Below are 27,929 nucleotides of genomic sequence, written 5' to 3' on the forward strand. Positions count from 1 at the left end.
GCATTTATTTTAAGATACTATTTCATATACATTTTACCTGAAATCTTGACTGGCAGTAGAAAAGAAGCACAATATATGGTTAAAACATTGGTTTTTTTAGCTATTAATTTTACCAGATCATATCTGAATAATGCAATCATCATTCATCAACCATTATGGTTGCTGGAAAAAATAAAAAAAAACTCCGAGAACTGACAGAACCGAAAAAAACAAAAATTTCTAACATGTTTTATAAAAGCTTTATAAAAGCTTTGGTGACCAAAATTGATGACCAACAATTATATGTCTTGATGACGTTTCTAGGGTAGGGCCAAATAGCCTGATTTTGGCTTTATTAGAGTCCAGGTGATGTTATAGAATGCGCTTTAGCTTTTTATGAAGATTAATGCAATAGTCCAAACGATATTTTGCTGACCATAATAAAGCTAAAATTGTTACTTGGGTACATACCACAAGCAAGGTTGCCGAAAAAAATCGGTGATTTTGACAAAAAAAAATCTGTTTTTTGAGATTTGACGACAAAATTCTGTCTCGATCGTCTGTGATGCCTTTTCTATGATTTTAACAAAAAAAAAACATGTCCGTGGGGCGCTTTTTATAAAAATCTGGGTAAAAATCAATAAATTGAATCAATACCAAAACATGTTCATGAATTTGAGTCAGAAATTCATATAAAAAAAATTCAGTCAAAAGAGAAAAGTTTTTTATAAATTTGAAAAGTGCTCAAAATTTAAACAATTGTGAAATTTGTGAAATATTTCAAAATTCTGTGATCTGTGACGAAACTTGGTCAAAATTCTGTGGAATTATAGCTGTTTCTGTGATTTCAACCATGACCAGAAGACCGCTTGGTACTGTTTCATAAAAACTTCGGCATGCTCACGACATGTTTCCACTGCCACACTGAATTTCTCAAACCCAGGGGTTCAAAAAGCTTCGTCTTGGTTCATAACTCATTCATGATTTTTTGCGGAATTTGTAAGTAACGTTTACATGAGTAAATTTGAATTTTAATGTTTGTATGGGAAAGTTAAATATTTTGTACTGAAATCTACATCATTTTTGTTTCTTCTGTGCAAACAAAGTTGTGCAGCAGAAAATTTTCTTTGAAAAAAATTATAAATTGGCACAAGAACTATGAGCATGCTCGGTTCCACAGAAGACACAAAATTATGTTGATTTTTCATTTCAAAATATTCAATATTCCCATACAAATCTGAAAGTTCATGTTTACTTATATAAACGTTACTTAAAAATTCTGCAAAAAATCATGGATGAGTTTTGAAGCAACACGAAGCTTTTTAGACCCCAGGGTTTGTGGAATTCAAAAACTACCACAAATCGACTCAGTCTTCTGCCACACTATAATAATTTAATTTTCTTATAATTTTTACATTTATCCACAAAGATTTATTTTTGTCTATCCCGTTTTCAATTCGTAGTAACGCTATAGTAAATTACAAACACACATTTTAACCGACGAGACTTTACTTTTATTTTCAAACCTCGTGATTAAATTTTGTTTTAAGGTAATGGGAGCAGCTTTATTGCGTGTGCCATAATTTGAGACTGCATGATAATTAGAAGCAAGTACAGTGGGGCTTTATAATCAACTGGTTATGGATTGCTTGCAAATTGTCGATTATCACCCCATGTGGATGTGGAAACCATGTTTGAAAAATAATTTTCCAATAATCAAAAGCTGAAAACAGCGAAAAAATAGGTAATCCTCAAATAAACCCATAGAGCACTTGCTACACACACATACAAGAGGTCTGTTGGGCACAAATCAAAGGTTTTTATATGCAGAAAAAGCAAAGTTTATTCAAAATCTTGAATTTTCGGAAATGTATGCGTATTTTCTCTTAAAAAGAGTCAATTGATATGTTTCGAATCATCTGCTAACAAGTGGAAATTTATTTGAAGAATAGTTCGGAAACAAGAAGAGCAAAATTTAAAAGAAACCCGACCATCTATGAAGTGCACTTAGAACGGTTCTCCCAGATACTTTGAAGGCAGACTCTGATTTTTCTTATAGAGTTTTCCATCGGGAAATTGAAGTCAAGAGCTTCCGTCGTGATATTTAGCAAGAAATTTTGGCAATATTTGTTCTGCTTCCCCTAAAATTGGTGTATAACAAACTTACAAACAAGTAAATAAACAAACCGGCTTCCTTAAAATGTGTAGAACAGCAGAAATTTTTCAATAGCATTCATAAATTATTTAAAAAAAATTACTTTGTTCCTTCGAGCCGTTTTCATTTAACATGAAACTGTCACTTTTGTTTGCCCAACGGCTTACTTATACTAGTGCACTGTGCTATTAAACGAATATTCAAACTTAACTATACACATGTGTCATTAGACTGAGTCGATTTGGGGTCATTTTTGAATTTCTCAAACCCTGGGGTCTTAAAAGCTTCGTTTTGGTCCAAAACTCATCCATGATTTTTTGCAGAATTTTCAAGTAACATTTACATGAGTAAATTTGAACTTTTAGGTTTGTATGGGAAAATTGAATATTTTGTACTGAAAAATCAACATCATTTTTGTTTCTTCTGTGGAACCGAGCCTGCTAATGGTTTTTGTGCCTATTTATAAATTTCTTACAGGAAATACTCCGCTGAAGAACTTTGTCGAATATCATAACTTCGTATCTTTTTAGACAAAAAAGGTATTAGCTCATTAACAGGTGTATTTCTTTTGGCATTGATAAACAAGAAATTCAATTGACACCACTGCTGGGTGCCTAGCGAAGTATTGCAAGACCACTTTTCATGCCATACTTCGTGGGTCACAAGCAGTGGTGTCAATTGAATTCATGGTTTATCAATCCAAAAAGACATACACCTGTTAAACAGCTAATAACTTTTTTGTCTAAAAAGATACGAAGTTATGATATTCGACAAAGTTCTTCAGCGGAGTATTTCCTGTAAGAAATTTATAAATAGGCACAAAAACCATTAGCAGGCTCGGTTCCACAGAAGAAACAAAAATGATGTTGATTTTTCAGTACAAAATATTCAATTTTTCCATACAAACCTAAAAGTTCAAATTTCCTCATGTAAACGTTACTTAAAAATTCTGCAAAAAATCATGGATGAGTTTATGTTCAAAACGAAGCTTTTAAGACCCCAGGGTTTGAGAAATTCGAAAATGACCCCAAATCGACTCAGTCTAATGTGTCATGTACATATGTAACTGGAATTATTGTTAACATTTAATCAAAAGAAAAAAATATTCTGGGTCGCCAAAAATAACACAAAAATGAAATGATTCCTCTTAATTCCAAAACAATGAATATTTTTTATACAACACCGTCACTTCTTGAGGGCCCTACTTCACAGCCAAACTGAGACCACTCCGCAAAGAGAGAACGCAAGAGCACAAACAAACCGATCCGATTGAGGAGCTCCCGCAATTCCGATTGGGGGTAAACAAATGCGTAGAAACCCAACCCAACCCTAGTGCTCGCACTCGTACAGTTTCGTTCCGTTCAGGTGTGCCTACGTGCCACTTGGCAGATTTCTATCCTCCAAAAATAAACGCTACGCCGATATCATCGATGATGATGATGATGGAATATGTTTTTTTTTGTTGGTTGATCAACTTCTTCCATTATTACCTTGTGCTGCCAAGTAGCTGCCTTCGTTGCTTCGTTTGATTTGCTGCGAATTGCTGGTGGATTTCGAGGGGCTATTCAGTGGGTTCTCCAGCGTTCCGTAGGGGAACTTTTCGTAATCCCGGTACAGTGGGTTCCTCAAGGATCCATACTGGATGCTGTCACTCATGTAGTAGATATCCATTTTCGATCGACTCCGATTTGGCGCCCTTTACTGAATGCTCACTATATTGAAAGGTACACAATATGTTACACGATTTGCTCTTAGAACATTCAAGTTAATGTATTTGCTAGGGACACGATTGAATGAACACTCTACTTGGCCACACACTTTAGTCTATAGTTATAGAGCACTGTCGTTTTTTATATGGCTTCTAAAGCTGAATGAAATATCGTATTACAATATCGGGTCACGTTTGTCACAAAAGATGGATAAGAGCCGCTCTCACTTTGTTCACCATGTCTTCAAAAGCACATTCTATTCAATGCTATCGTAGACCTTTGTTTTAAGTTATAACTTCGCCGTGCAATTCACCATAGTAAAACCAGTTGTGAATATATCAACTAGTGGTAGTACGCGAATTGAGTGTTATTAGCTTCTCGAAAGGTACATCCAACCGTACTGAGACGAACGTTGCGAATGAGCGTCAAGAAAATGTGCGCTGTAAATTTTGTGCAATAATGTGTTGTGGTGAACGTGAAACTCATCAGCTCCATCGCTCGCTCGCTGGCGTGGTTCATTGACGCCATGCCATGCCACAGCCAGGACGCGTAAATGTTTCGGCTCTCTGTTGTTTTTTTTTTTCGTTCGTGGGGGCCGGCCAGGCAGGTTTTCATTCTCTTTTTAGGAAGAGAACTTTTTCGAGCTACCTATCTCTATCGTGCCAACCAGAAGCGCGGCATGGATAGTGAGATTGTATCGCTCATTCTGAGTGTAAAATATATTCAGCTTTGTATCATACTTTCGGAACAAGTAGTTAAATTGACAACACCATAAAAAATTAATACGTAAATGCGATTCAACCCGAAAAGGATTAATGAAACGATCAGAATGAATGTCTGATTTAACGTTGTTTATTTCCATAACCAACCTAATTTATTTCAACTTTTCTTTTCCCTTTGAGCACGGCAAGGATCAATTTGCCGAAAAGGATTTTTCCAACAAAAACAAAGTTTTATACATTTTAATCTTTTTATGCGTTTGAAAAAAGTTGCAATTGGTCTAATTAACGTCTCATCTATCCGGATTACTATTTTAGTTGTAGCATAAAAAACTTCTATCCGATTTAATTGTCTTAATCACTGTTATCTATCTGAAATTGAAGGCTTCTTGACTCTCATAGTTCGATTTTAGCACGACACAAATTTGAACCGCATGCCAAAATTGAATAATTTGATTTTGTATAGAATATTGTATCATGTTTTTTATTATAAAAATGAAAAAAAAATGACAACAGTATTCAAAATGACAAAAGTGTTCAAACTGATAAAAGGGACAAAAATTATGAAAAAAAAAACAAAAAATAATTACAACAATTATAAAAACGACAAATAATGACAAAAAGGATAAAAATTTTAAAAAAATGACAAACATTGAAATAATTACATTATTGACAAAACTGACAATTACGACAACAATTACAAAATGGCGAAAGTAATAAATGACAAAAATAACATCAATGGCAATAATGACAAAAACAACAAAAGTGACTTAAATATGAAAATTGCAAAATTAAGGAAAAACTAAAAAGAAAAAAAAAATCTTAAGTTACAAAAATGACAAAACTAATAAAAATGATAAATAACAAATTTACAAAAATTACAGAAATGTCAAAAATTAAAAAAGGCACAGAAATTACAAAGACTTCGTGACAAAAATTAAATAAATAACAAAAATTTCAAAAATGATAAAATTATTAAAAAAAATAAATTACGCAAATGACATCAATGGCAGAAATGACAAAAAATCACGAAAATCACAAAAACGACATAAATGACAATAATAGCATAAAATAAATAAAGTAGGTACATAAATGGTGACGTAAAAGATAAAAATAACAAAAATGAAAAAAAAAATGATGGAAATGACATAAATTACAAAATTCCAGCAATGACAAAAAAGCAAAGATAGTAAACTACAGTGAGCGAAATAAGAATAGTACCACTATGTGTTTTGCTTGTTAAAATATGAATGATTGCAAATCTCGTAAATTTATTTCTACAGTTTATTCTGTATTGTCTAACGGATAAATAAAGCATAAGTTTCCTTTTTTTGGACGTAGCAATTGGCGTTGAGGACCAAAAATGTGAAAAAGGGTTGCGAAATAAGAATAGTATCACTTGAGTTTTTCATCAAAAAAAGATTAGTTAAAAAAAAATACTGTGCAAAAGTGAATAATAATGCTTCTGTGAATTATTTGAATAGATAATTGCATATTAAGGAGTTTTCTAGAATTCCAAAGGTTTTCGAAGGTTTTAAAAGGGGGTTTCAAGAGATGCTCCTCTAGCGTTAAGGAATTTGATATTTGAGCTGTAATTCTTCACCAAACTACTTACTTTCTTCATTTAAACGACGTGAAATGATGAAACAAACATTCGAGATTTGTTTTGAATCAGAAAAATAGGTTTGAAATCAAAAAATTAAGATTTTTTTTCAGTAAACCAAACTTTTTCCAGTTTCAAGTCTTAGATGGCAGCACTTTCTTGCAGTTAAAACCAAATTAAGTCTCAATATTGATTTTTCAGGTTTATTTAGGCCCCCATTCATCATTTTGAGGTATTTTCAAGGCCGTGCGAACGGGGGGGGGGGGGGGGGGGGTTTTAGGGGTCTAACCCCCCCATGACGATTTTTTCTAAGTAAAATTTTCACCGAAGAAACGGAAATTACTTGATCTTAAAATGTATTTGGAAATAAGTGTTAACAAGCAAGTCAGAAATTTTTCTCGCCTCCGGCGGAAATCATGAGAAATTTTGATCTACGATACTCTTCGACGTTTACGAATTGAAACAAAGTTTAGTTCTAAATTACAATTCAATTAATCTTTTGTATAGGAACTGAAATCTTGACATACAAAAATCCTACCTCATTTTCAAAATTGGTTTTTATTAAAAAGTGTTACTAAATAAGAACAGAGTTTGAAACGGACAATTTTTTTTAAATCGTTATATTCATACAAATGTTATGCTGATATTAAATATTCTTCAAGAAACTAATTTCGACTAAATTTCAAAGTGTTTTTTGTTTTTCTAAATGGTCAACACAACACATAACTTACACAAGGCCACTAAATTTACATATTTCGGAGGTGCAATGAATTAAAAAGGTAATTTCTAATAGTTTGGGTACTTTGAATCTGAATATGCAATATTTCTATCAACTTGTGTTATTAAAATGATATTTGAAAATAAGTAAAATGTATTTGAAAAATTTCTGCATTATTTATACAAAGACTCAAATCAAAAACCTATCATTCAAAACTAAAAGTTTTAAATGAATTTTCAACTTTCCTCAAGAATTCAAGTATTTTTAAGTTCTGCGAATAAAGTCTTATGTTTTTTTAAACTTTTTTTTATTTATCAAATTTTTAAGAAGTTTTAAACTAAACTGAATTTAAGATATTTCTAAGAAAACATGTAATCTTTTTGCAGGTTTCAACAAATGTGTTAAATGAAATCAAATTTTGTTTACACTTTCTACAGTTATGTCAAAAGTACTTTTGATGATATCTTTCCATTTTTTTCAATTGTTGAATTTTACAATTTTTAGATCATGCATCATTTTCATCATAATAATATCGCTCAATTGGATGAAGTATGATAACCAGAATCAGAATCACATTTTTTTGTATATTTAGGTTTGTTAGTTAATCAGTTATCTATGTTTGATTTTACTTAAAACTGATACATTTTAAAACTCCTTATCACCAAAACCCAACGGGTTCGACCAAATTTGATAAAAGATTCGAGTTCATGACCCTAAAGTCTATCAAATCAATCATTAAAAAAGCACCAAAATGCTGTTCCCTTGAGTCATCAATTAAATTATATAAATTCTTATGATGAAACGTGTGTATTAAAAAACATCCTGAAATATTTAACAAGCCCTTAAGTCTAAATTTTTAATAAGAAAAACAAAGCTTCAACCTTCTGTCCTTTCCCATATCGAAAGTGACAAAATACTCAAAGCTTGTAATTTTAAACTTTAAAACTTTTTATTGAAAAATTAAAAACTTTTCATAATTTTTTTTCTAGATAAAATCGTCTTTTATGAATCAATCATGATTTTAAAATTAATCTTTAAAAGTTTAAAACGTGATTTGAAGTAGGTAGCAACTTTAATCTTAATTTTATGCGAAATGTTAACTAAATTTGTATTTGCTTTGTTTTTACAATATTTGTTGTAACTTTGAACTCCTTATCTTTCAATTTTTATCAGTTTTCATTGATCATTCATGAAATTACCTATTTCCTAACATTTTCTTGTAAGTATATTTGAACAGGAAGTTATGGTTTTGAACTTAAAAAATGAACTGTTTAAGTCATTCATTTTTCTATAAATAGGTTTTTTCTCTGACTTCTTTCACTGGCACTTTTCAAATAATAATAAATTTTTATATTCTTCTTTTTATTAAATTAAAATAAACCATAAATAATTGAATAAACTCTCCAAAGTTTAAACTGTTTTTTTTTTCAGTTATCGAAAATTAACATTTTTAATCGCGATTGAATATTTTTTTGTAAAAATTCAAAATACTACAGCGGAATTTTTCAATCACCTTTCAGATGAAAATTTAAGAACAGAATTTTAATTAAGATGAATAAAAATTAACAATTATTATCATTTTCCTAAAAACTAATCAAGGTTAGTTTTTTACCGGATTGGATTTTTATTTTAAGAATCCAGATTTCTTTTAAGCTCTGTGTTTTGGAAATGTTTATTTTAAATTTTAAAGCTTAGGAAGTCTTTTGAAACAAATTTCTAGTTCAGAATAAAGAACATAATTTTGAAAAAAAAAATGATCAATGACTTACCAAAAATTTGAAACTTTCATTCTGGTATGATTTGAAAATTTTGTTTTTTTTTTCAGTCCAATTTATTTTTAGTTTGTGTAGTAATCATGATGAGTGAAAAACGGTGTTAGAAATTTCTTTCCTTTTTTTATTGTTTATTTTTGGTATTGAAATTCGGTTTTGGTAAATTTGAAATTCGAAAACCCCCCCCATGGACGGGTCCTTCGCACGGGCCTACAATTTTGTGGAAGTTCATGCTGCAGAAAGCTTTTCCGGATTTGCAAAAGAATCACCAGCACAAGATTGTACATTCGTCAAAATTCCTGCTCTTCTCAACTTCCGATTCAATTGCGATGCTAGCCGTCTGGTCCATCAAGCTCCATCGCATAGTACAACTTTATTATGATAATGATCTTAGAATTTCCAAAGCGTTCACACGGTACCATGTATTAATTTCTTGACCAAAATCATCCAGCACACCTGAATGAATCCAACCTGTTTTTTGGATTCAAATTCAGCCTCAAATCCATGTTTCATCAGTTTGCATCATACTTATGAATGTTAATTAAGAAATCAAGCAGTTTGATAAAGTTATATAGCTCAAATATCAAATTCCTTAACGCTAAAGGAGCATCTCTTAAAATCCACCTTTTAGTACCTTTGAAGACCTTTGGAATTCTGGAAAACTCCTAAAATGCAGTTATCTATTAAAATAATTCGAAGAAGCATTATTATTCACTTTTACACAGTAAATTTTTAAAAGTAATCTTTTTTTGATTAAAACCTCAAGTGATACTTTTCTTATTTCGCAACCCTTTTTCACATTTTTGGTCCTCAACGCCAATTGCTACGGCCAAAAAAAGTAAACTTATGCTTTATTTATCCGTTAAACAATACAGAATAAACTGTAGAAGACTTATCCGGTACAACTGTGTTCGATGATTACTCTTGGGCTCGAACTCATGGACATCGGCTCAGGAGGCAACTGACTTATCAACTGAGCTATATCACAAGCCCCAAGCAATACACATAAATGGCATAAATGACATCAAATGCTTAGATGGCAAAAATGACAAATCGAGATAAAAAATACCAAAAATGACCAAACTAACATAAATCCAGAGACTAGATAAAAAAAGTAAAAGAAAGAAAATATTGAAAAGATAAAAAAAGACTAAAACAACAAAAAAAGGATAAAAACGGGGGAATTTGTTGTTATTTCGGCAACAGTTACAAGATTAGCACATTGAGGATAATGAAATAATATTGTACGCATGCACCCATAGAAGAGGTCCTATTTAGCAAATCTCCGTGCCGGAAATGCGATGAAAAGTGGCTGCACCAAAGATGATATGATTGGAAAAGCACAACGAAAAACATTTTATGGGATTTTAATCCTATTGGATATTCATCCGAAAAAATCCTCTCTTATACCAGATTTTATAATTCTGAATAAAGTAGTTTAGTTTTAATCACCGCACGTACTTATAATCTTTTTTGATTGATAGTTTTCGGTGAGCGCAAGACGAAAGAAAAATGCTGTTTTTAACGTTTTCGGCCTACTTATCTTTTGGTCATCCTCAGAAAAACTGTATTTATTTAATGGAATTAAAGGATGAAATTAATTACAAAGGAATAAGCGAAAAACTAAGTGTAGATCGCTGAAATGTACTGCAAATTTTTCTCCGTATTATGTATTTCAAATTCTCTAACCTCAAACGATAAATTTGTGGAAGTTACAGAGCTCGTAAGCTGTAAAGTCCGTTCCAAGCCAATGAGACAGGTGATTTCTGATGGACGACAAAACTTATGAAAAACCCTATTTCAACCAAATTCCAGCGGTTGAATCCTACAACATTTCTGATCGTGGCAAGATTCCTTGCAGAATAAAGTATGTGGTTGTTTTGTGAAAAATATAATGATTGACCAAGACTCTGCTCCTGTGGGAAAAATATAACACATTTCAATACAAAAACTTTGATTTGCGCTGTTTTTTAAAGCTTGAAAAAGTACTCTTGTATGCAGACATTCTAGTAAAAACAATTTTTAGTGACATAATAATAATCAAGTTTTACTAAGCTTTAAAAAACTGAAAACGGACTTGCTGGCAATAAATGCGTTTCTTGCTCGTCTTCGGTCGTTTGAATGCGATTAGCGAATGCTTGACTTCGAAATTGTTTTAGTTTTACACGACTGGGGGATGAGTGACCGGCAAACGAAAAGGAACCCATTTGAGGAACAGCCAATTGAGTTTCACAGACTAAAAGGCATCACAGTCACAACTTCACGCCTCATGACGCTGAAATTTCTCAACCTTGGATAAGGGTTGTTCGGTTCAAAAAGTGGTCAACTTAAACTCGCCGTATTGTTTCTAATCATTCATGTAAAAAAATCTGAACACTTCTTACTTTGAAGGTGTATGTGTGTAAAATGATGCTTCTATTTGGATTTTGACATTAGATCTTTCGTTATCAAAATGGCGTCCAAGTAAGAGAAGCTACGAATCAAAATTTTGTACATGCGTCGTGGAAATCCAAACTACACGCACGCAGAAATAGCAAAATCGTTGAACGTGGCCAAATCAACCGTCAACAAAGTAGTAAAAGTGTTCGAGGAACGTTTATTGACTAGGAAGCCTGGATCGGGGGGAAATCGAAAGTCGGGCGCAGCAATGACGAACAGAAGAGTGGTTAGCAAATGGTCGCAAATAGAATTGGAATATCGTCTACAACCGTGCATGAAGCTAAAAAATGATTAGACTAAGAAGATATAGTGACTTCAAATCGCAATGGACGACGAAACCTACGCCAAGGCATACTTCAGACAAGAGTACTTTATAGCAACCGGAAGGGGAAAGGTGGCAGACATTTTCAAGCATATTAAACTATCAAAGTTTGCCAAGAAATATCTAGTTTGGCAAGCTTTCTGTACCAGTTGCTTGAAAAGCTACATTTTGGTTGCAACCAAGACAGTCAACCAGAAAATTGACGTGAGAGAGTGTCTTCAAAAGCGTTTGCTTCCGAACAAACATGACTTTTCTGTGCTGTTTTGGCCGGATTTGGTATCCTGGCATCATGGAAAAAAGGCAATGGAGTGGTATGCTGCTAACAACATTCAGGTTGTGCCCAATGATAAGAACCCTCCCAACACACCAGACCTTCTCTCAATCGAAAAATATTGGATGATACACCCAAAATAATTTTCACTTAAAAAATAAGTGACATCTGTAGTAAATTCTCGCCATACGTAATTTCATTTGAATTTTAAGTGATGGGTCAAGTGAATTCATTTAAGTGACCGGTTAAGTGAATCACACTATGACGTTCGAGTGAAATTTATCTGAGTTTCAGAGTAAGTTTCTAGTTAATTATCTCTCGCGTTTTTAAATAAAAGAACATTTATAAAACAGCACTACGATTTCAAATACTTACATTACGCTTTCGCCATAAATTTATGGCGAAAGGAAAACTCCATCGTAATCCCAAGGCAGATCGGTTACTGCGGATAGAGCGACTTATAAATCTTCCCTGCTGCAAACCAGAAAATCTGTCTGGTTCAACCCACAAGCTGAAACATGATAACACCTTTAAATAACTTTTTCTTACATCACGTTTAACACAAACTACCGCCAAAATCGCCTATTAAAGAATTGGGAAAATCCAAATCCAGCATAAGCTTTAAACGCTGCTCTTTAGAATTTATTTGAAAATAAACACAATTACAACCCGACATTGACTTGAAATTCTAGTGATGGGGAAGTGATTATTTTCTTAACACTTCAAATTCAAGTGACGACTGAAGTGAATGTGGATGAATTCACTTGAAATTTAAGTGACTGCCAAGTGAAATGTATATGTCACACTTGAATGGAAGAAAATCACTGGATCCTTGTTTTTAAGTGAAAAATCATTTGTGTTTTAAGAGTGAATTTGGGTTCAGTGTAGTTAAGCAAGACCGTAAGAAAACCCAAAAAACTGTAAGCAGCGAGAAGCAGTTGCAAGCAAACTGGCGTTCTGCTCCGATAAAAGTGGATAAAGTGACTACAAAATCTGATGGCAGTCGTCAAACAAAAGTTTCCCCAATTTGGATAAGGTCGATCGGAATCTTAACTGAGTATTTTTCCGTCTTTTATACATATTGAACTTCAAAAAAAAAGATACTTTAATTTTTTTTGATAAACAAATAATCGTTTTATACACAATTTAGTCTGACCACTTTTCGATCCGAACACCCTTTATTACCATCCATTCACTGCGCCCGTTTGCCAAGCAAGAATTTGAGCAGACTTTTCAAAATTCTGAAACTACTTCACTGTTTTATTTATAATATTTTTGTCAAGCAACGCATTGCCAATGCAGTTACATCACTAGAACCGAAATGAAATGGTCTTTCTTATGCACATAGTTTTATTGCAATAACCTTTGCGTTAACATAGTCAAAATCCAGTGCAAAGTGGAATTTAGTTGCTAGCATGGTTTCAGAAAATGCAGATTGATAAAAAGTTCTGAAACAGCTACCTTTGAATAGTCGACAAAACTCTGTGTTTCGTGTTTTATAAATCTAAAGATGAAAAAAATATCACAAATTACGTCTATTACTTTCTTATTCACTTTTCAAAAAAAAATCTTTTGTTACTGGAACAGCAGTTGATTCATTAAAATGTACGATTTTTTCACCACTTTTTTACATTTTTTGTGGCCATGTACTTAAGAAATAAAAAAAAATGTTTCCAAATGTGCAACATATAGCTTCTAACTTCAGCTTTCTCAAGCACTATTGTATTTTTTCGAGGAATTAATAACTGACCTACCTTTTTTTGGGCCTTTTTCCCAAAGTATGTTTTTTCGGATTTTTTTTAGACTTTGAATAACGTTAGGGGCCGTTCACATACCACGTGGACAACTTAGGGGGGGAAAAAGGGTGTATGGAAATGTCCACGGAGAGGGGGGTAGGGGTTTGGGTCATGTCCACGTGGACAAACTTACTTTCAAAATATTTTTAAAGGTGAATAATTATAAAGATGTTTAAATCAAAATCTTAAGATTTCAAAGCTTTCCAGTTTAAGTTTGAACGATAAGTAGCTACTTGAAAGCAAGTTATAAATATGATAGTTCAGAAATTATAAATTGATAAAACTATTTTATATCAGGAAATGATTAATCGTTTTTTTTTCAAAATCAGCCATTTCAATAACAAAAAGGCAAAAAGTAGTGTTTTCTAACTTTCAAATTAGATTTAGAAACAAAAACAATTTCAATTCTGTCCACAAGGACATCCGGGGGGGTAGGGGTTTGCCAAATGTCCACGCTTGTCCACGGAGGGGGGGAGGGGGTCAAAAACCTCATTTTTCTGTCCACGTGGTATCTGAACGGCCCCTTAAAATAAATGATTTTAGCTAAACATTGTCTGAGAGTTATATTTGAGTCACGTACGTCCCAAGTAACACAGATTATGCCAACTAGCATTAGGAAGTTTTATCATGGTTTAATTATGGCATTTTTTGTGCAGCTCGTTTTATGGCGGTTTTATTATGGTCATGCAGAATGCTTATAATTTTTTTTCGACCATATGTTTTCAGATGGTTTTGAAAACGCTAATAAAACTTTTATGAAACATGCTGTTTTAGTTATTTTGAAAGAGCTGTGAATGCTTTTTTTAAACTATAATAAAACACAAACCTAGAAGTTTGCTCCAAGCTTTCTTTTGCATGTTCTATAATAGCACTCAGTGCATGATTATTAAACCGCCATAAAACTTAGTGACAGTTCTCGATCAAGATCTCAAAACAGGACACGCTCAGATTAGATAGCACATATTTGAATTGGAACTCCCATTTTGACACATTTTTGGTAAGTTATGCGTGTTGGTTTTGAGTTAAAATTAAAAAAAAAAATACATCTTTGAAAACTTGAAATCACCGAAAGTGGTATGAATATCTTTACAATATGAGTATTGAGTGAAAGGGCCCAAATAGTAGGAAAAAAATTGTTGCTTGACGCCATCATTAATTCAAGATGGCGGCTTCCGCTTTTATTTTCAAAGCTGTAAATTACTGAAAATATCGTGAAACCTTCACAATATGGTTATTAGGTGAAAGTAATAAACGAGTAGAAGTCAAATTTCGTTGCCCGTCGCCATCTTAAATCCAAGATGGCGGCTACCACTCAACTTGAAAATACTGTAAATGACTGAAAATCGCATAAAACCTATATTATAGGGGTATAAGTTGAAAGAAATCAACCGGTAGAAGTTGAATTTCGCTATCTGACGCCATCTTGAAATCCAAGATGGTGGCTTCCGCTAAACTTTAAAATGTAGTAAATGACTTAAAATGACATGAAACCCAGGTGGTAGTGGGTGGAAGGGCTTAACGAGTAGCAGTCGAATATTGCTATCTTACGCCATCTTGAAATCCAAGATGGCAGCTTTCTATAAACTTTAAAAATGCTCTAAATCATTGAATATCGCATGAAACCTCCAAAATATGGGTGTTTGTCAATTGGGATAAGCTATAAAAAGTTTATTTTTGCATTCTGTCGCTATCTTGAAATCCAGGATGGTGGCTTCAGCTGAACTTAAAAATACTGTAAATGAATGAAAATAGCATGAAACTCCCAAATATATTGTATTGGGTGCTAAGGCTAAATGATAGAAGTCAAATATCTCTTTTCGCGTTTCTCTGAAAATCTGTAAGTGACTGATAATCCCACAAAAACCACCACAATACAGACCCCGTTCGTTTTTGGCAACATTCGATTTTGGCAACATCGAATTTGGCACATGTGCCTAAATCAGACGGTTAACAGAAACAACATAACCTTATAGTTTTCACTAGAATAAGACCAATACAATTTAAACATAATAGCATGATAGGAATAATAGAATAACATAAATGGCAAAAAAAAACAAAAACTATAAACAAAACAAGAAAAGTGCTAAATGCATTAGAAACATAATGAAAAAATAATAAAAGTGATTTAAAATTACCTAAATTGTCTTAAAATGGTAGTTTTAATGTAGTATTACGTGAAAAAAGTTCTGTTCAAGCGATTTTCATTGATTAACAGTATTTTAAATTCAGTGAAAACTGCCATCTTGGATTTCAAGATGGCGACGGAAAGAAAAAAATCGACTTCTCGTTAAGCCCTTTCACCAAATACCCGTATAGTGATGGTTTAATGCGACTTTTTGTCAGCATTAAGTATTAAAAGTTAAGTGGATGCCGCCATCTTGGATTTCAAGATGGCGTCTGATAGCGAAATTCAACTTCTACTCGTTTAGCCCTTTCACCCGATACCCATTTTGTTGGGGTTTCATGCGATTTCAAGTCATTTACACCATTTTAAAGTTCAGCGGAAGAAGCCATCTTGGATTTCAAGATGGCGTCAGACAACGAAATTTGACTTCAACTCATGATTTATTCCACGGGTCATTCAAAACCAATCCCTTTTCATTCAAAAAGTCTGTCCTCATTTAATGTACTAATGATTAACAACTCAGAAATGAGGAACTCAACCTTAGCGTGTAATTGGTTGGCTTGCGAGAGAAACGTCAAATCGTAGCTTTTTTTGGGGTCATCATTAAACCATAATAAAACTATGAATTGACTCACGCCATGTTGGTTGCAAAATCGAAGGGCACAAAATGACGCCATGTTGATGGATTCACAATGAAAGCATTGGAAAATATTTTTTCAGGCCTTTTTCCATCAATTCCATCATGATTGACCATCAGATTTAACGAGGCGCATTTATTTTAAGATACTATTTCATATACATTTTACCTAAAATCTTGACTGGCAGTAGAAAAGAAGCTCAATATATGGTTAAAACATTGGTTTTTTTAGCTATTAATTTTACCAGATCATATCTGAATAATGCAATCATCATTCATCAACCATTATGGTTGCTGGAAAAAATAAAAAAAAAAACTCCGAGAACTGACAGTACCGAAAAAAAACTAAAATTTCTAACATGTTTTATAATAGCTTTTTAAAAGCTTTGGTGACCAATATTGATGACCAACAATTATATGCCTCGATGACGTTTCTAGGGTAGGGCCAAATAGCCTGATTTTGGCTTTATTAGAGTCCAGGTGATGTTATAGAATGCGCTTTAGCTTTTTATGAAGATTAATGCGATAGTCCAAACGATATTTTGCTGACCATAATAAAGCTTAAATTGTTACTTGGGGTTACAAGCTTTCCAAAACTATAAATTGTAGCAAATAATTGAGAAACAAGAGAGTTTTAGCGGAAAAAGTGTTAGGGGCCATTTGACTCCGGCGGCGGTATAAAAAGGTTATACCACATACCTGTTTCGGATTCCAAAAGCTTTTAGAAAAATTATAATATAAAAAAACGTAGGGGAGATGGGGGCATAATGGCCACCTTAAGGAAAACGCTTATTTAACCATAGAGAACAGCTGTAATATGTGAATTACATCATTGTTTCGTGTTCAGACACTCAAATAGTCTATTGCCTAATTGGATGAAACTTGAAAAAGTAGATTAAAACATTTAAAAATGCATTTTAAAAATTTTTGCCGAAAGCTGAAAACCAGTCACTGTAGAGGCATAATGAGAAACCCCCCGAGGCAGTATGAGCACCATTAATGAAGGCATAATGAGCGTTTTCTGCCGGAAATTCTAGCATCAAATTCGACTCGATGAAGTCAACTGAGTAATAGAGCTACAGCTTAACTTGTATCGTCTGACGATTTGGCCTATTGGTTAGATGTCGGAGAGGTAATCAGTAGGCTCGAGTTCGATTCCCGGTCGAGGTGATTTTTTTTTCATTTATCATTCATGATCATGATTGCACTAAACGGTGAGGCGTAGATTCATCAAACAAACCAATAACAAAATAATCTAGGTCTGTTTGTAGAGTTCAAAGAATGAACACATGCTCATACCTTATGTTTCTGGTGTTTTGTTTGACGGATGATACTTTGATGCTATTAGCCGTATAATGTAACAATAAAAAAAAACAATCATGAATGGTATGTGCAAAAAAAAACCCTCTCGAACAGGAATCGAACTCGAGTCTACTGATAACCTCTCCGACACCTTACCATTAGGCCAAATCGACAGACGAATCAAGGCAAGCTGTAGCTCTATTAGTCAGTTGACTTCATCGAGTCGAAATCGCTGCAGGATTCCCCGGCAGAAAATGCTCAATATGCCTTCATTGAAAGTGCTCTGTTCGCCTCTAGTGAACAAATTAAAGTAAAAACGCGTTTTACAATTGATTAAAGTGAAAAATCAAAAATTTTATGATGCTGAAAATTGAAAAACAATGTGTAGATCATGTTGCAGTGCGTACATTTCAGATCAAGATGATTTGAAGGTCATAAAAGCTTATTTGGTGGTGCTCAAAAATTATAATATTTTCGTCACTTGAGAACCTTGCTGGTTATTATTTAATATTTCTGTAAATATGCAAAGGATATTTCTTTTTTGGTGAAAAATTAATACTATAGGTAGTACGAAACAAGTCCTCATGAAAATTTGTTTAAGAAAATACGTACTTATGTAGAAAAATAGACTTCTCATTATGCCTCGGGTGCTCGTTATGCCCTCATCTCCCCTACAATTTGAAAATAAAAATAGTTATGAATAAAAATTGGCGAAAAAACAATTACAAAAGGAGTTATATGACTATAGTCATTTGAAGTTCAAAAAAAATCATTTGATCCCCTCCGGTAGGTTTAGTGTAAAATACGTTGTTCAGTATTTTATCCTTATAATGCTCTTATCATGCCAACAAAACCCTTAATTTCGTTCAGTAAAACAATAAGAGCAATGCCTCGTGCTAAATAAGTTAGAAATGGAAGACGACGATGTCTCAATTCAATGTCATCTTGGCTGGAAGCGGCTTAACTAAAGACAATTGAACATATCCGCCTCGTAAGCCATTTGTGGGCGCTGCTGCCATATCGCGACTCGGAAACCAAATGAAACTAAATATGGAATCTGATTCGTAGAGGTAGACACGTAAATAGCAATAGTTAGCTATGGATTATTCAACAAACCTCCTGTGATAAATACGTTAGGCGAGATGTGCCCTGATCCACCTTGCGGTTTCTGAGGTGATACTTTGAGTGAGATACTTTATTTGATAACAAACTTGGTTTTAATGCACATGAAATCAAATTGTGGTTAAGAGATCCACCTTTGCTGTTCTGATGGTTATCATTTGAACATTTAAGGTGATATTAAATTTAATTTACGGTTAAAAAAAAAAAGATTCTTAAAATCATCATCAGTTCCCAACAATTTCAATTTCAATTATGTATTGTCTTTTCAAAATAAACTCTACCGATAATTTAGTAGAATCTGTTGTTCATCAAAAGCCATTTCGAACCAAAAGTTTTTTTTTTTGTTTTTTAAATATCAAGTGGCTATCTTAATAAAATCGGAGGCATTTTCTTTGTGACTATCACGTAGGAACGGACGATCGGAATGAAATGAAATTTTTTATTCGAGGGGTTTTGGCTTGCATAATAGTTCTAAGAATTTCACTCTTTATTGAAGAGGGGTCGTCCCCATACAAAACAACTTCAAATGGGACACCAGGACCCTCATTAACGAGCACGAAGAAGTTAAGGACGTGTAGATGAGGCTAAACATTTATAACGACTTATTAATTTAAATGCAAAACGAAGGTTACCGGTTCAACTAGTTTGCGCATAAAAGTTTGCTAACTTGAACCAGATTTTTTTGAGTTTGATCTTTATGTGTCACAAGGAAACTTTTGCGCTTATTCTGCTTTAAACCTTTGACCACGTGACTAGTCTATGTAACAGGTTTTTCTGTGTCACTCAGATTGTATGGATGAAAAGTCGAATTTCCTTTTCTTTTTTTCAGGAAAATCTTGGAGGAAATTCTCGAACGGTTATGCTCGCTACCATTTCCCCTGCAGCGACCCATTTGGACGAAACCTTGGCAACGTTGCGCTATGCTTGCCAAGCTAGAGCCATCGTCAACCGGGTGAAGGTGAACGAAGATCCACATGACCGTATAATCCGGGAGCTGAGGGCTGAGGTCGAACGACTACAAATACTGCGGCAGGACTACGAACGACAGAAACGGCACTCGGCCAACCAACAGCAACAACCGAGAAAGATTATCATCGAAACCTCGGTCGATGACAGCGAAGTGGAGGCCCTAAGACTACAGCTGGCCGAAACTGAGCAGGAGCTTGCCAAGGCACAAAAATCCTGGCGGGAACGTCTGCAGGAGGCCGAAGATGTGCGGAGAACTGAGATGAAATTGTTAAAGCGCAAAGGGCTAGCATTGGAGCTATCGGCTGAACAAAAAGAACCCTGTTTGGTGAACTTAGCTGCAGACCCGATGCTTTCCGGCACGCTTTTGTACATTATTCCAAGTGGTCAGGTTAAGGTCGGAAGGCCTTCCTCCTTTTCCTCGCCGGATATTGTTCTAGAAGGTCCACTGGTATCGCATCATCACTGGTGAGACAATTTGATTTCTTATACCAGGATTTCCTTTAACATTTTTATTTACATTCCACAGTACCATTGAAAACAGAAATGGCAAACTATATCTTACCCCGGAGGATCTAGAACAGTACGAAACATTTGTCAATGGGGAGTTATTACAGGAAAGGAAGCAGTTGTTCCACAATGATCGAGTTGTGATCGGGGGATCGCACTACTTCCGAGTGTCCAACCCAATGTGTCCGAACCGCAGCAAACAAATCGTAAGTGCTGTTTTGTATAAAAATATTTTACAACGTGTACTGTGGATTGAACGAATACTGCGAACAATGCGAAGCGAAGCTGTTTGTTTAACTTGACCCAAAGGTGTAGTGATTCAAATTATAAAAGCCAAGCTTGTCTCAAATAGGACTAAAATCAATAAAATATCTAAAGATAAGAACATGCGCTATATTTGAAGACTTGAACCTCTCATTAAATATAGTTTAACTGCTAAAATAGTAAGGAAAGTATGTAAGTTCTGATTTTCACACACTGTTTCAAACATTTTTTGTTGTAGATGGTGGACTTCCAGCTAGCCAATCAAGAAATACTCCAGGAACAAGAGAAGCGCCTCCGTCGGGAGTTGGACGCTGAAAAGCAAGCTGCTATTTCCCGGATAGAAGCCGAACGTTTGGCTCACGAACAACGGTACGAAGAACGTCTGGCCACGCTTGAGTTGGAAAAATTCAAATACAAATGCCACAAGGAGCTCTTGGAAACGGAGAAAGAAGCCACTCTGAAATGCCAACAAGCATCGGAGAGTGACCCCCTGAATAATTCGTTTGAGTTAAAACCTTTCCAATCCAATCTAGCAGATGAGATCAGAAAGATAATGGAAAGACCTAGTGAAGAGAGTTTACACCAAATTCAGCTCATGGTAAAAGAAGCGACTCAGCGTTGCAAGGATTTGCAGTTAAACTTTGAGTTTCAGCAATCCCAGGTTCTAGACGAGCAAGGTATATTCCGTGCCGTAATCAATATTTATGACAAAGCCAAAGGAAGAGTCGCTGAGTGGTTGCCCGCTAGGCTTGAGTATTGGTTGTCTATTCTTCGTGAACGCGAAGATATTTCCTCTGTTAATATTTTCGAAAATTTCGACATCGACTGGAAAGAAGATAACGTCGAGCTTAATGAATCATCAAACGATTCCCGCAATTCGAGCAGAATTTCATTGAATTTGAGTTCAGTAAAAGATGTTATAATGGGAAGAAACAGTTTGACAAGAAAATCAAACAATCCTGCAAGTACCTCTAAAAAATCAGAAGGTCTTCTCAAATCTATGTTCAAAATGGTGGCTCCCAGTAGTAATATACGCAAAGAGCTGATTTTCGATGAAGATTCCAACGACTCAAGTATGCAATCTAATGATGAAAATGTTCCAGCAAATGACCAGTGCAAATCATCTACCCAAGCTCCGGGTCGATTCGAGATTAAAGCTAAGAGTCAGCTTAAAGACCTGCAGGTGGCTACCCTAAGACTGAAAAAGCTTTGCGAGAAGCAACTTCGGAATGCTCCCAAACTTGGAGACGATGACAGCATCGTCGATTTGGATTGTAGTTTGCGAACAGAGGAGAGTATCGCTAGGGATTTCTTGCGGTCGTTAGCGGAAATCGAGAACGCTATTCAGGATATGCGTTTTGTTCTGACGGAGCAAAACATTCGACAGGCTACAGCGGATTTGGCAAAAACACCTAAATCGGTTAGGTTTTTGTTGGACTGAAAAGTAATTGAACAAATTTTATTTTTAGACCATGTAAGTAAGGTGGTGTTTGACCTTGTGTAATTGCTTACCCTATTTTTAGTATTACACATTTATTTACGATATATACTATTTATGTATTTCCTGTACCAAATTTTGTATTATTAGATTTTAATACTTTCAAACCAAGACAATAAAAACAGAATCCAATAAACTTTAACATTCAGTCAATGGGAAAGAAATAACCTCTTGGCTGTCATCCGAGAAAATGAATGATCTTTATTTTATGAGAGACTTACATGTTTTATTAAAGTCACAAAATAATAATAATAATTTACAAAATATACTACTCAAAACCTATGCTATGCTTAACGCTTAACATAATTAAAAGAATACGGTTTCGCTACCCACGGTTGCAGACAAATCTCCACACAACGCACACAACAAAACTTATGGTTTATGTTGAAATTTCTGAAAAATGGCGTTGAAATGCAAAAGAAATAAAGGGAAACTTGAAAATGTTTTTAAAATCAAAACAAATTACGAACGACCTAATCATACAACAGCTTACGCCTGGCGCGTGTTTTGGTACCGATAATTATGTTTTCAAAAGAAAATCTTAAAGACGATGACAAAGGAATTGACGAAGATGAACGAAGCGGTTGCGATTTCTGCTGACTGAATGAAAGCACAGACTCTATTTGCTATTCTAATCCCAGGGCCCAGTTGATGCCTTGGACAATAAACAGAATAAGTGGCTGCCACGCTACGAGCCACCGGATCCAATCCAGTAATTGCCCGTAGAGAACGTGCGGCCGCTCCCACCTGTAAGTTTCATAAAATACTTGTTAGTGCAAAAATGCAAAGCGATAACAAGGGGAATTCGAATTGCTTACGGATTGCAGAACATTTTTTTCAGGTCAACTTTCTCCTTGCAGTACGGACACGTTTGCTTCTTGCCGATGATACACCAGCCCCGTATACAAAATTCGTGGAACACATGATCACAGGACAGTTTGTAGGTGTCTTCAATCACACCGGTTTCGTTGACATCCGTCAGTAGTTGATTGCCACAGACGGCACACACGTTTCGTTCCAAGTGCCGCGTTGGAATGCCTTTAGGGGTGTAGTACTGCAAATAATAGCAAAAAAAATTGATATTGTCAAACAAGTTCAAAAAGAATATGTTGTGTTAATATCCGAATCATTTTTTGATAAATTTTTTCAGCTAAAATTTTCAGTCTGAAATATAAAATTTTAAAAGTCTCTATGTCGGTCTGGTTTTTTAACATCAACATTAAAGTCAATTTTCTTTGACGAGATTTTACTTGTTAAGAGATTTTACTAAATCAACCAGGAAAAAGTTTTATCAACACTATCAATGTTTTTTTTTCATTTTTTTAACTTTTGATACTTATTTACTTATTTAATATAAAGAATCACTCAATCTTCGGAACATGATATCTGATGTCAAAATAGATGACTGGTGAGACACGATATAACACGTGCTTTCTTTCTAAACAAAATGTGATGCTGGTTACCTATTGCGCAACCTTATGGAGTTTTCTGAAAAAAAATCCCACATGTTCCATGTGTCTGGTAAATAGTCACGTAGTGTTTCTAAAGGGAGTTCCAACAAATCTGTGATTGCGATCAATTGAATTTGAATTTTTTTTTTTTTTTTTTGAGTGCTTCGAACATCTCGGTGGAAAATTAATCATATTTTAATCAATTTGATCTAAATATGAATAGGTATAGGTTCCGTTTAAAGGACTCGGCAAAACGATCTTACGTTTGAATGTTATTTCGGAATCGTCTGAAATAACTAGAACTTAGTACCTATCTACACTTACCCCAATATGTGCAGCCATTTTGTCCGTACAGATTTCGGAAACATCCCGTCCCAAAACTCCGTAGTACAGGCCGTAAAATACAAACAGCAGCCCGATATCCATCCACACGTTCGGTGCTTGATTGAAGACGAAGTTCAGTCCGAAAAAGGTGAACATCATGATTATATACCCGATAATGCCGAGACCGTAGCTGAGCTTGTAGATAAAATAGAACCACTTGTACACGAGTCGGGGAGTAGTTCCGGCGATCGGTTTCTTCATAGCCTTCCGCATGACCAACGACGTTATGCAGCTGAAAAGTAACCAGAAGAAAACGAACCGCCAGTACTGGCTACGCAAACTAAGTACGAACGGGATCAACCAAAGGGCAACCAATGTCATGAGCTGTAAAATATGTAAAATATTGATGTTACTGTTCCAGTCTTTATGAAAATTCTGACTTTGGTCTTACTGAGTATGATTTGTAGTGCCGTTTTTTCCACTCCACCAACACGATCTGGGCTATGATTAGCGTTACGAGGAGGATAACGACCATTTCAGCGTGCATTGATTCGTGTCCTATGTGTTTTTCGTGCAGTTTCATGTGTTCGATCCTACAATTTAGAAATTGAGATATTTATAAGGCCATTTGAGCGAGGTTTTTGTAACAGAGGTATCTTGTCTATTTTAATCTTTTTATAATCTTGATTTGTAAATGTTATTTTTATGTTTGATGTTAATGTTTTCAATAGCATTTGATAAATAAAAATCACTTGAAGAAATAGGTTTAAGAACGTATACTTCGAATCATTTTTGACTGACGGTAGACTTGTACGAAAATAGATTTTTTTTATTTCTTTAGCATGATTAGAAGCTCTAATTTTATTTTGAAAATTCAAAAATTTAATCTAAATGAGCAAAATTCAATCTGAATAAATTTGGTGTTCAATTTTATCTTGTTCAAAACTAATTTACATTCAGTTTCAAATTTTGCTTTTTCAAACAAAATTATTCAATATTTTACCTCATTTTTTCCTCCGGAGTGAGGTCATCGAACGTCTGCAGGAATAAATAAATAAAAATAAGATTAGTGTTTTTACATGCAGAAAAATCAATTTTCAAAATGATGAAACAATTGACAATTTAATGTGTATAGTAGTAACCCGATACCTTGTTCAACATATCGACCGGCTCGTGAAGATTCATTCTGCCGTCCTTTCAATCCCTTCTAGGACCTGCCGTGCTGGTAAATCCTGTTGCGTATGAACCTTTCTCTTCACGTTCACGTTTGCGATACGGGAAGCCAACACCGCACAAAATTAATAAATGACCGATCGATTTTTTTCTACAGTCGACAACAGAAGAGACACGCACAGAGCAAAGGGAAAATCACATACTTCTTATATCTTTTGCTGAGTGTTTCTTATCATGATTTTTGCCTCGATGGTTCCACTCGAAATAAGATCACTGAATTTGCATTTTGAAGTCTCTTTTTCGGGCAGTGGCAGCACCAGAAAGACCAAACTTCCAGTAAATGACTGGGGATGAAGAATCTTTTTTAAAGCGAATCACAACCACCGCAAGAATATGAGCTGATGTTTTGATACGTATCGTCGTTCGTTTTGTACCCGCTGATGGTGAGAAAATTTCTGACAAGATCGATTCGAGCCGCTTTTTCAGAGAGCCATTTGACGTTCTCTTTTGATGAGCATAGCGGAGTGGTATTCTGGTATCTGAAAATCTGAAAGTGAAAAATTGATGCGCACAGATCTACACTGGAAAAGTTTTCAATGGTTTTATTACTGTTAATACTGTCGGTGTGATTTAAATATTTATTTATTTTTATTTTTCGATGCGATATCAAAAATTGAAAATAATATTTTAACGTATCTAGCACTCCAAATTATAAACCTGATTCTAAATTTTCACAAAAAAATATATTATGGGGATCTTTCAGTGATACATTTCTAAATTTTCTAGTTTATTTAAACCAATAATTTAAAATAAGACGTAACGCATTTATGAGGGAGGGGATATACGAGCTTGTTACGCACGGAAAATAATAAAAAGGTAAAATTTACCGAGATAGCCAAGGTAAACGATCGTGAAAGCCAAAAAGGTAGCTTCTACCTCTTCGAGGTGAAACTCACCTCACAGCGAGGTAAAATTTACCTTAATCGAGGTTGAGAAAAAGGTACAATTCACCGAGGAAAAGGGTGAATCCAAAAAAGGTAAATCTTACCTCGTAGCGAGGTGAAGTTCACCTGAATTGAGCTGAATAAAAAAGTATAATTCACCTAGAAAAAAAGGTAAAACCAAATAAGGTAAAACTTACCTCGTAGCGAGGTGAAGTTGACCTGGATTGAGCTAAACAAAACGGTACAATTCTTCTCGAAAAAAGTGACTATTCGCCGAACTCGTTTATTGAGGTTAAGCTGTTTTGTCATTCAGGAACAAGTTTTGCTTTGTGCATAATATGTGAAAATCGGAATAGAATGGTAAGTGTTTTCTTATAGATATCATTTTGTTGTGCTGGTTCTCGTCATATATACATTGCTTTTGTTTCAGATCGACCCATAGAGCTTTGAGGTGTATTCCACGTCATCCTCCAGCCGGAAAAGCCGAACCTGACCGGATTAGCCGAACAAGGTCATGAATGTACGCAACGCAGGAGTATTCAGCGGCCATGGCGGCTCGGAAGAACGCGAAGCCGAATTACCAGTCCCTACCCGCATGATCAAATATCATACAACTTATCGTCAATATTATTCTGTTCTTATTACATGAATAGTGACTATTCAAGTGATCGTTCTAAAATCTTCCAATTTTTTAATAACTTTTATATTTTTCATGTGTCTTCGCTTGAAATGATACAAAAATATTTTTGAAAGATACCAGTAATAATCCTTAAAACTAAACTCGGAATGCATCAGAGTGTGTCTTTACTGGCTTCAAAACAAATAAAAATGGCGCGGCGCGTGTTTTGGTTTGGCTAGCGGAAACGAAGGAATCTGTTTTATTTGGCAAATCCTCAGCTAAAATGTAAGTTTAAAGCAATTTTGTTTTCCATAAACTATTTTTTAATTGTTTCAATTATTTTTTTCAGTAATAAACAACCCTACAATCCTGTGGTGCAGATTCGATGGTCCGGAAGAGGAATTTGCCGGTCGAGACATTCGCGGCAACAGCAGCACATAATTCAGACATCCGTCGAAAAAATCCACCACCCTGCCGTAAAAACAATAGAGCGGTTTATGGGCCGCATAGAATGTTCGCAGCAGCTTTGGCCGGAGGTAATTATACTTGATTATTGTGTTTGAAAGAAACTCAGTAGCGGTACTGGAGAAAGCATCGGCACCGGATTTCCGAATTGAAAGTGGTGGCTGCGAATGATTTTCCACGCTGCTGGACATATCCAAAGGTTTATTGCAATTAATGTGAGTAGAATTTTCTAGTAATTTAACATTACGTTTTTTTAACTATCCCGATAGGAAATACACCCTACTATTCACCATACTTAGTCGGCTCGCGAAGGGTGCGTCGGCCGATTTTCGATCATACTAATTGGCCTATTGTTGCAACGTCGCTTATGGGAGTTTTTGCTGGGCATCAGCCGATTAGTAAGCCGATTTCGTAGGCCTATCAAATAGGGTGATGAGTAGTATGATTGTGTAGGAACCGACTTAATCGCCTGATTAGTAGGGTGATAAAGTTAATGAGATTTTCGACGTTCAGCTATTTAATAGAGGTATCAAACGAGCTATTTAGTATTAATCATACGACTCAATCCGACTAAATAGCAGAATTGATTGGCCTCAAAAATCGATTGTTTTTCCTACCACCCTACCCAATCGTATTAAATAGCCGGATTGATTGACAGCAAAAATAGATTTTTCTTTGTACCACCCAACTCAATCCGACTAAATAGCAGAATTGATTGACCACAAAAATCGATTGTTTTTCTACCACCCTACCAAATCGTACTAAATAGCCGGATTGATTGACCGTTAAAATTGATTTTTCTCCCTACCACCCTACGCAATCCGACTAAATAGCTGAATTGATTGATCGCCAACATCGATTTTTTTTCCTACCACCCTACCCAATCGTACTTAATAGCCGGATTCATTGACCTCAAAAATTGATTTTTCTTCCTACCACCCAACTCAGTCAGACTAAATAGCCGGATTGATTGACCGCAAAAGTACCATCCGACTAAATAGGGCGATTTATGTAAATGGTTCATTTTCGTATCTCGGAGCAAGTCC

At 34.8% G+C, this 27,929-nt stretch overlaps 3 protein-coding genes across 9 annotated transcripts in view; 1 reads left to right on the forward strand and 2 right to left on the reverse strand.

The window, feature by feature from the left end:
- The window catches only part of LOC129744445 (uncharacterized), a 28,923-nt gene extending 24,650 nt beyond the window's left edge, over nt 1-4,273 (reverse strand). The window contains exons 1-2 of one of the 6 annotated variants that reach the window (XM_055736967.1): nt 4,157-4,273; nt 3,625-3,911 (exon numbers count right to left, since the gene is read on the reverse strand). In XM_055736967.1, the coding sequence (XP_055592942.1) occupies nt 3,625-3,805 (181 nt within the window). In that variant the 5' untranslated portion in view covers nt 3,806-3,911; nt 4,157-4,273. Of the gene's footprint in view, nt 1-3,624 lie in introns of all 6 variants that reach the window. The other 5 variants (XM_055736965.1, XM_055736964.1, XM_055736963.1 and 2 more) reach the window with 5 other exon arrangements.
- The window catches only part of LOC129744443 (kinesin-like protein KIF14), a 60,697-nt gene extending 38,064 nt beyond the window's left edge, over nt 1-22,633 (forward strand). The window contains exons 3-5 of the mRNA XM_055736958.1: nt 19,499-20,103; nt 20,165-20,351; nt 20,648-22,633. Of these exons, the coding sequence (XP_055592933.1) occupies nt 19,499-20,103; nt 20,165-20,351; nt 20,648-21,850 (1,995 nt within the window). The 3' untranslated portion in view covers nt 21,851-22,633. The remainder of the gene's footprint in view (nt 1-19,498; nt 20,104-20,164; nt 20,352-20,647) is intronic.
- On the reverse strand, nt 22,118-25,310 carry LOC129744444 (E3 ubiquitin ligase Rnf121). Of its 2 annotated transcripts, XM_055736961.1 has the most exons (7): nt 25,059-25,310; nt 24,832-24,935; nt 24,686-24,720; nt 24,134-24,275; nt 23,683-24,066; nt 22,726-22,961; nt 22,118-22,654 (listed from the first exon to the last, which is right to left on the reverse strand). In XM_055736961.1, exons 2-7 carry the CDS (start codon nt 24,865-24,867, stop codon nt 22,534-22,536), a joined length of 954 nt encoding a protein of 317 aa, XP_055592936.1. In that variant the 5' UTR covers nt 24,868-24,935; nt 25,059-25,310; the 3' UTR covers nt 22,118-22,533. The 2 variants fall into 2 exon arrangements, with proteins under 2 accessions (XP_055592936.1, XP_055592935.1); XM_055736960.1 differs by having other exon boundaries at nt 24,832-25,309.
- Between the last annotated feature and the right edge of the window lie 2,619 nt (nt 25,311-27,929).

This window comes from Uranotaenia lowii, chromosome 2, assembly GCF_029784155.1.
Source record: "Uranotaenia lowii strain MFRU-FL chromosome 2, ASM2978415v1, whole genome shotgun sequence".
Lineage (NCBI taxonomy): Eukaryota > Metazoa > Arthropoda > Insecta > Diptera > Culicidae > Uranotaenia > Uranotaenia lowii.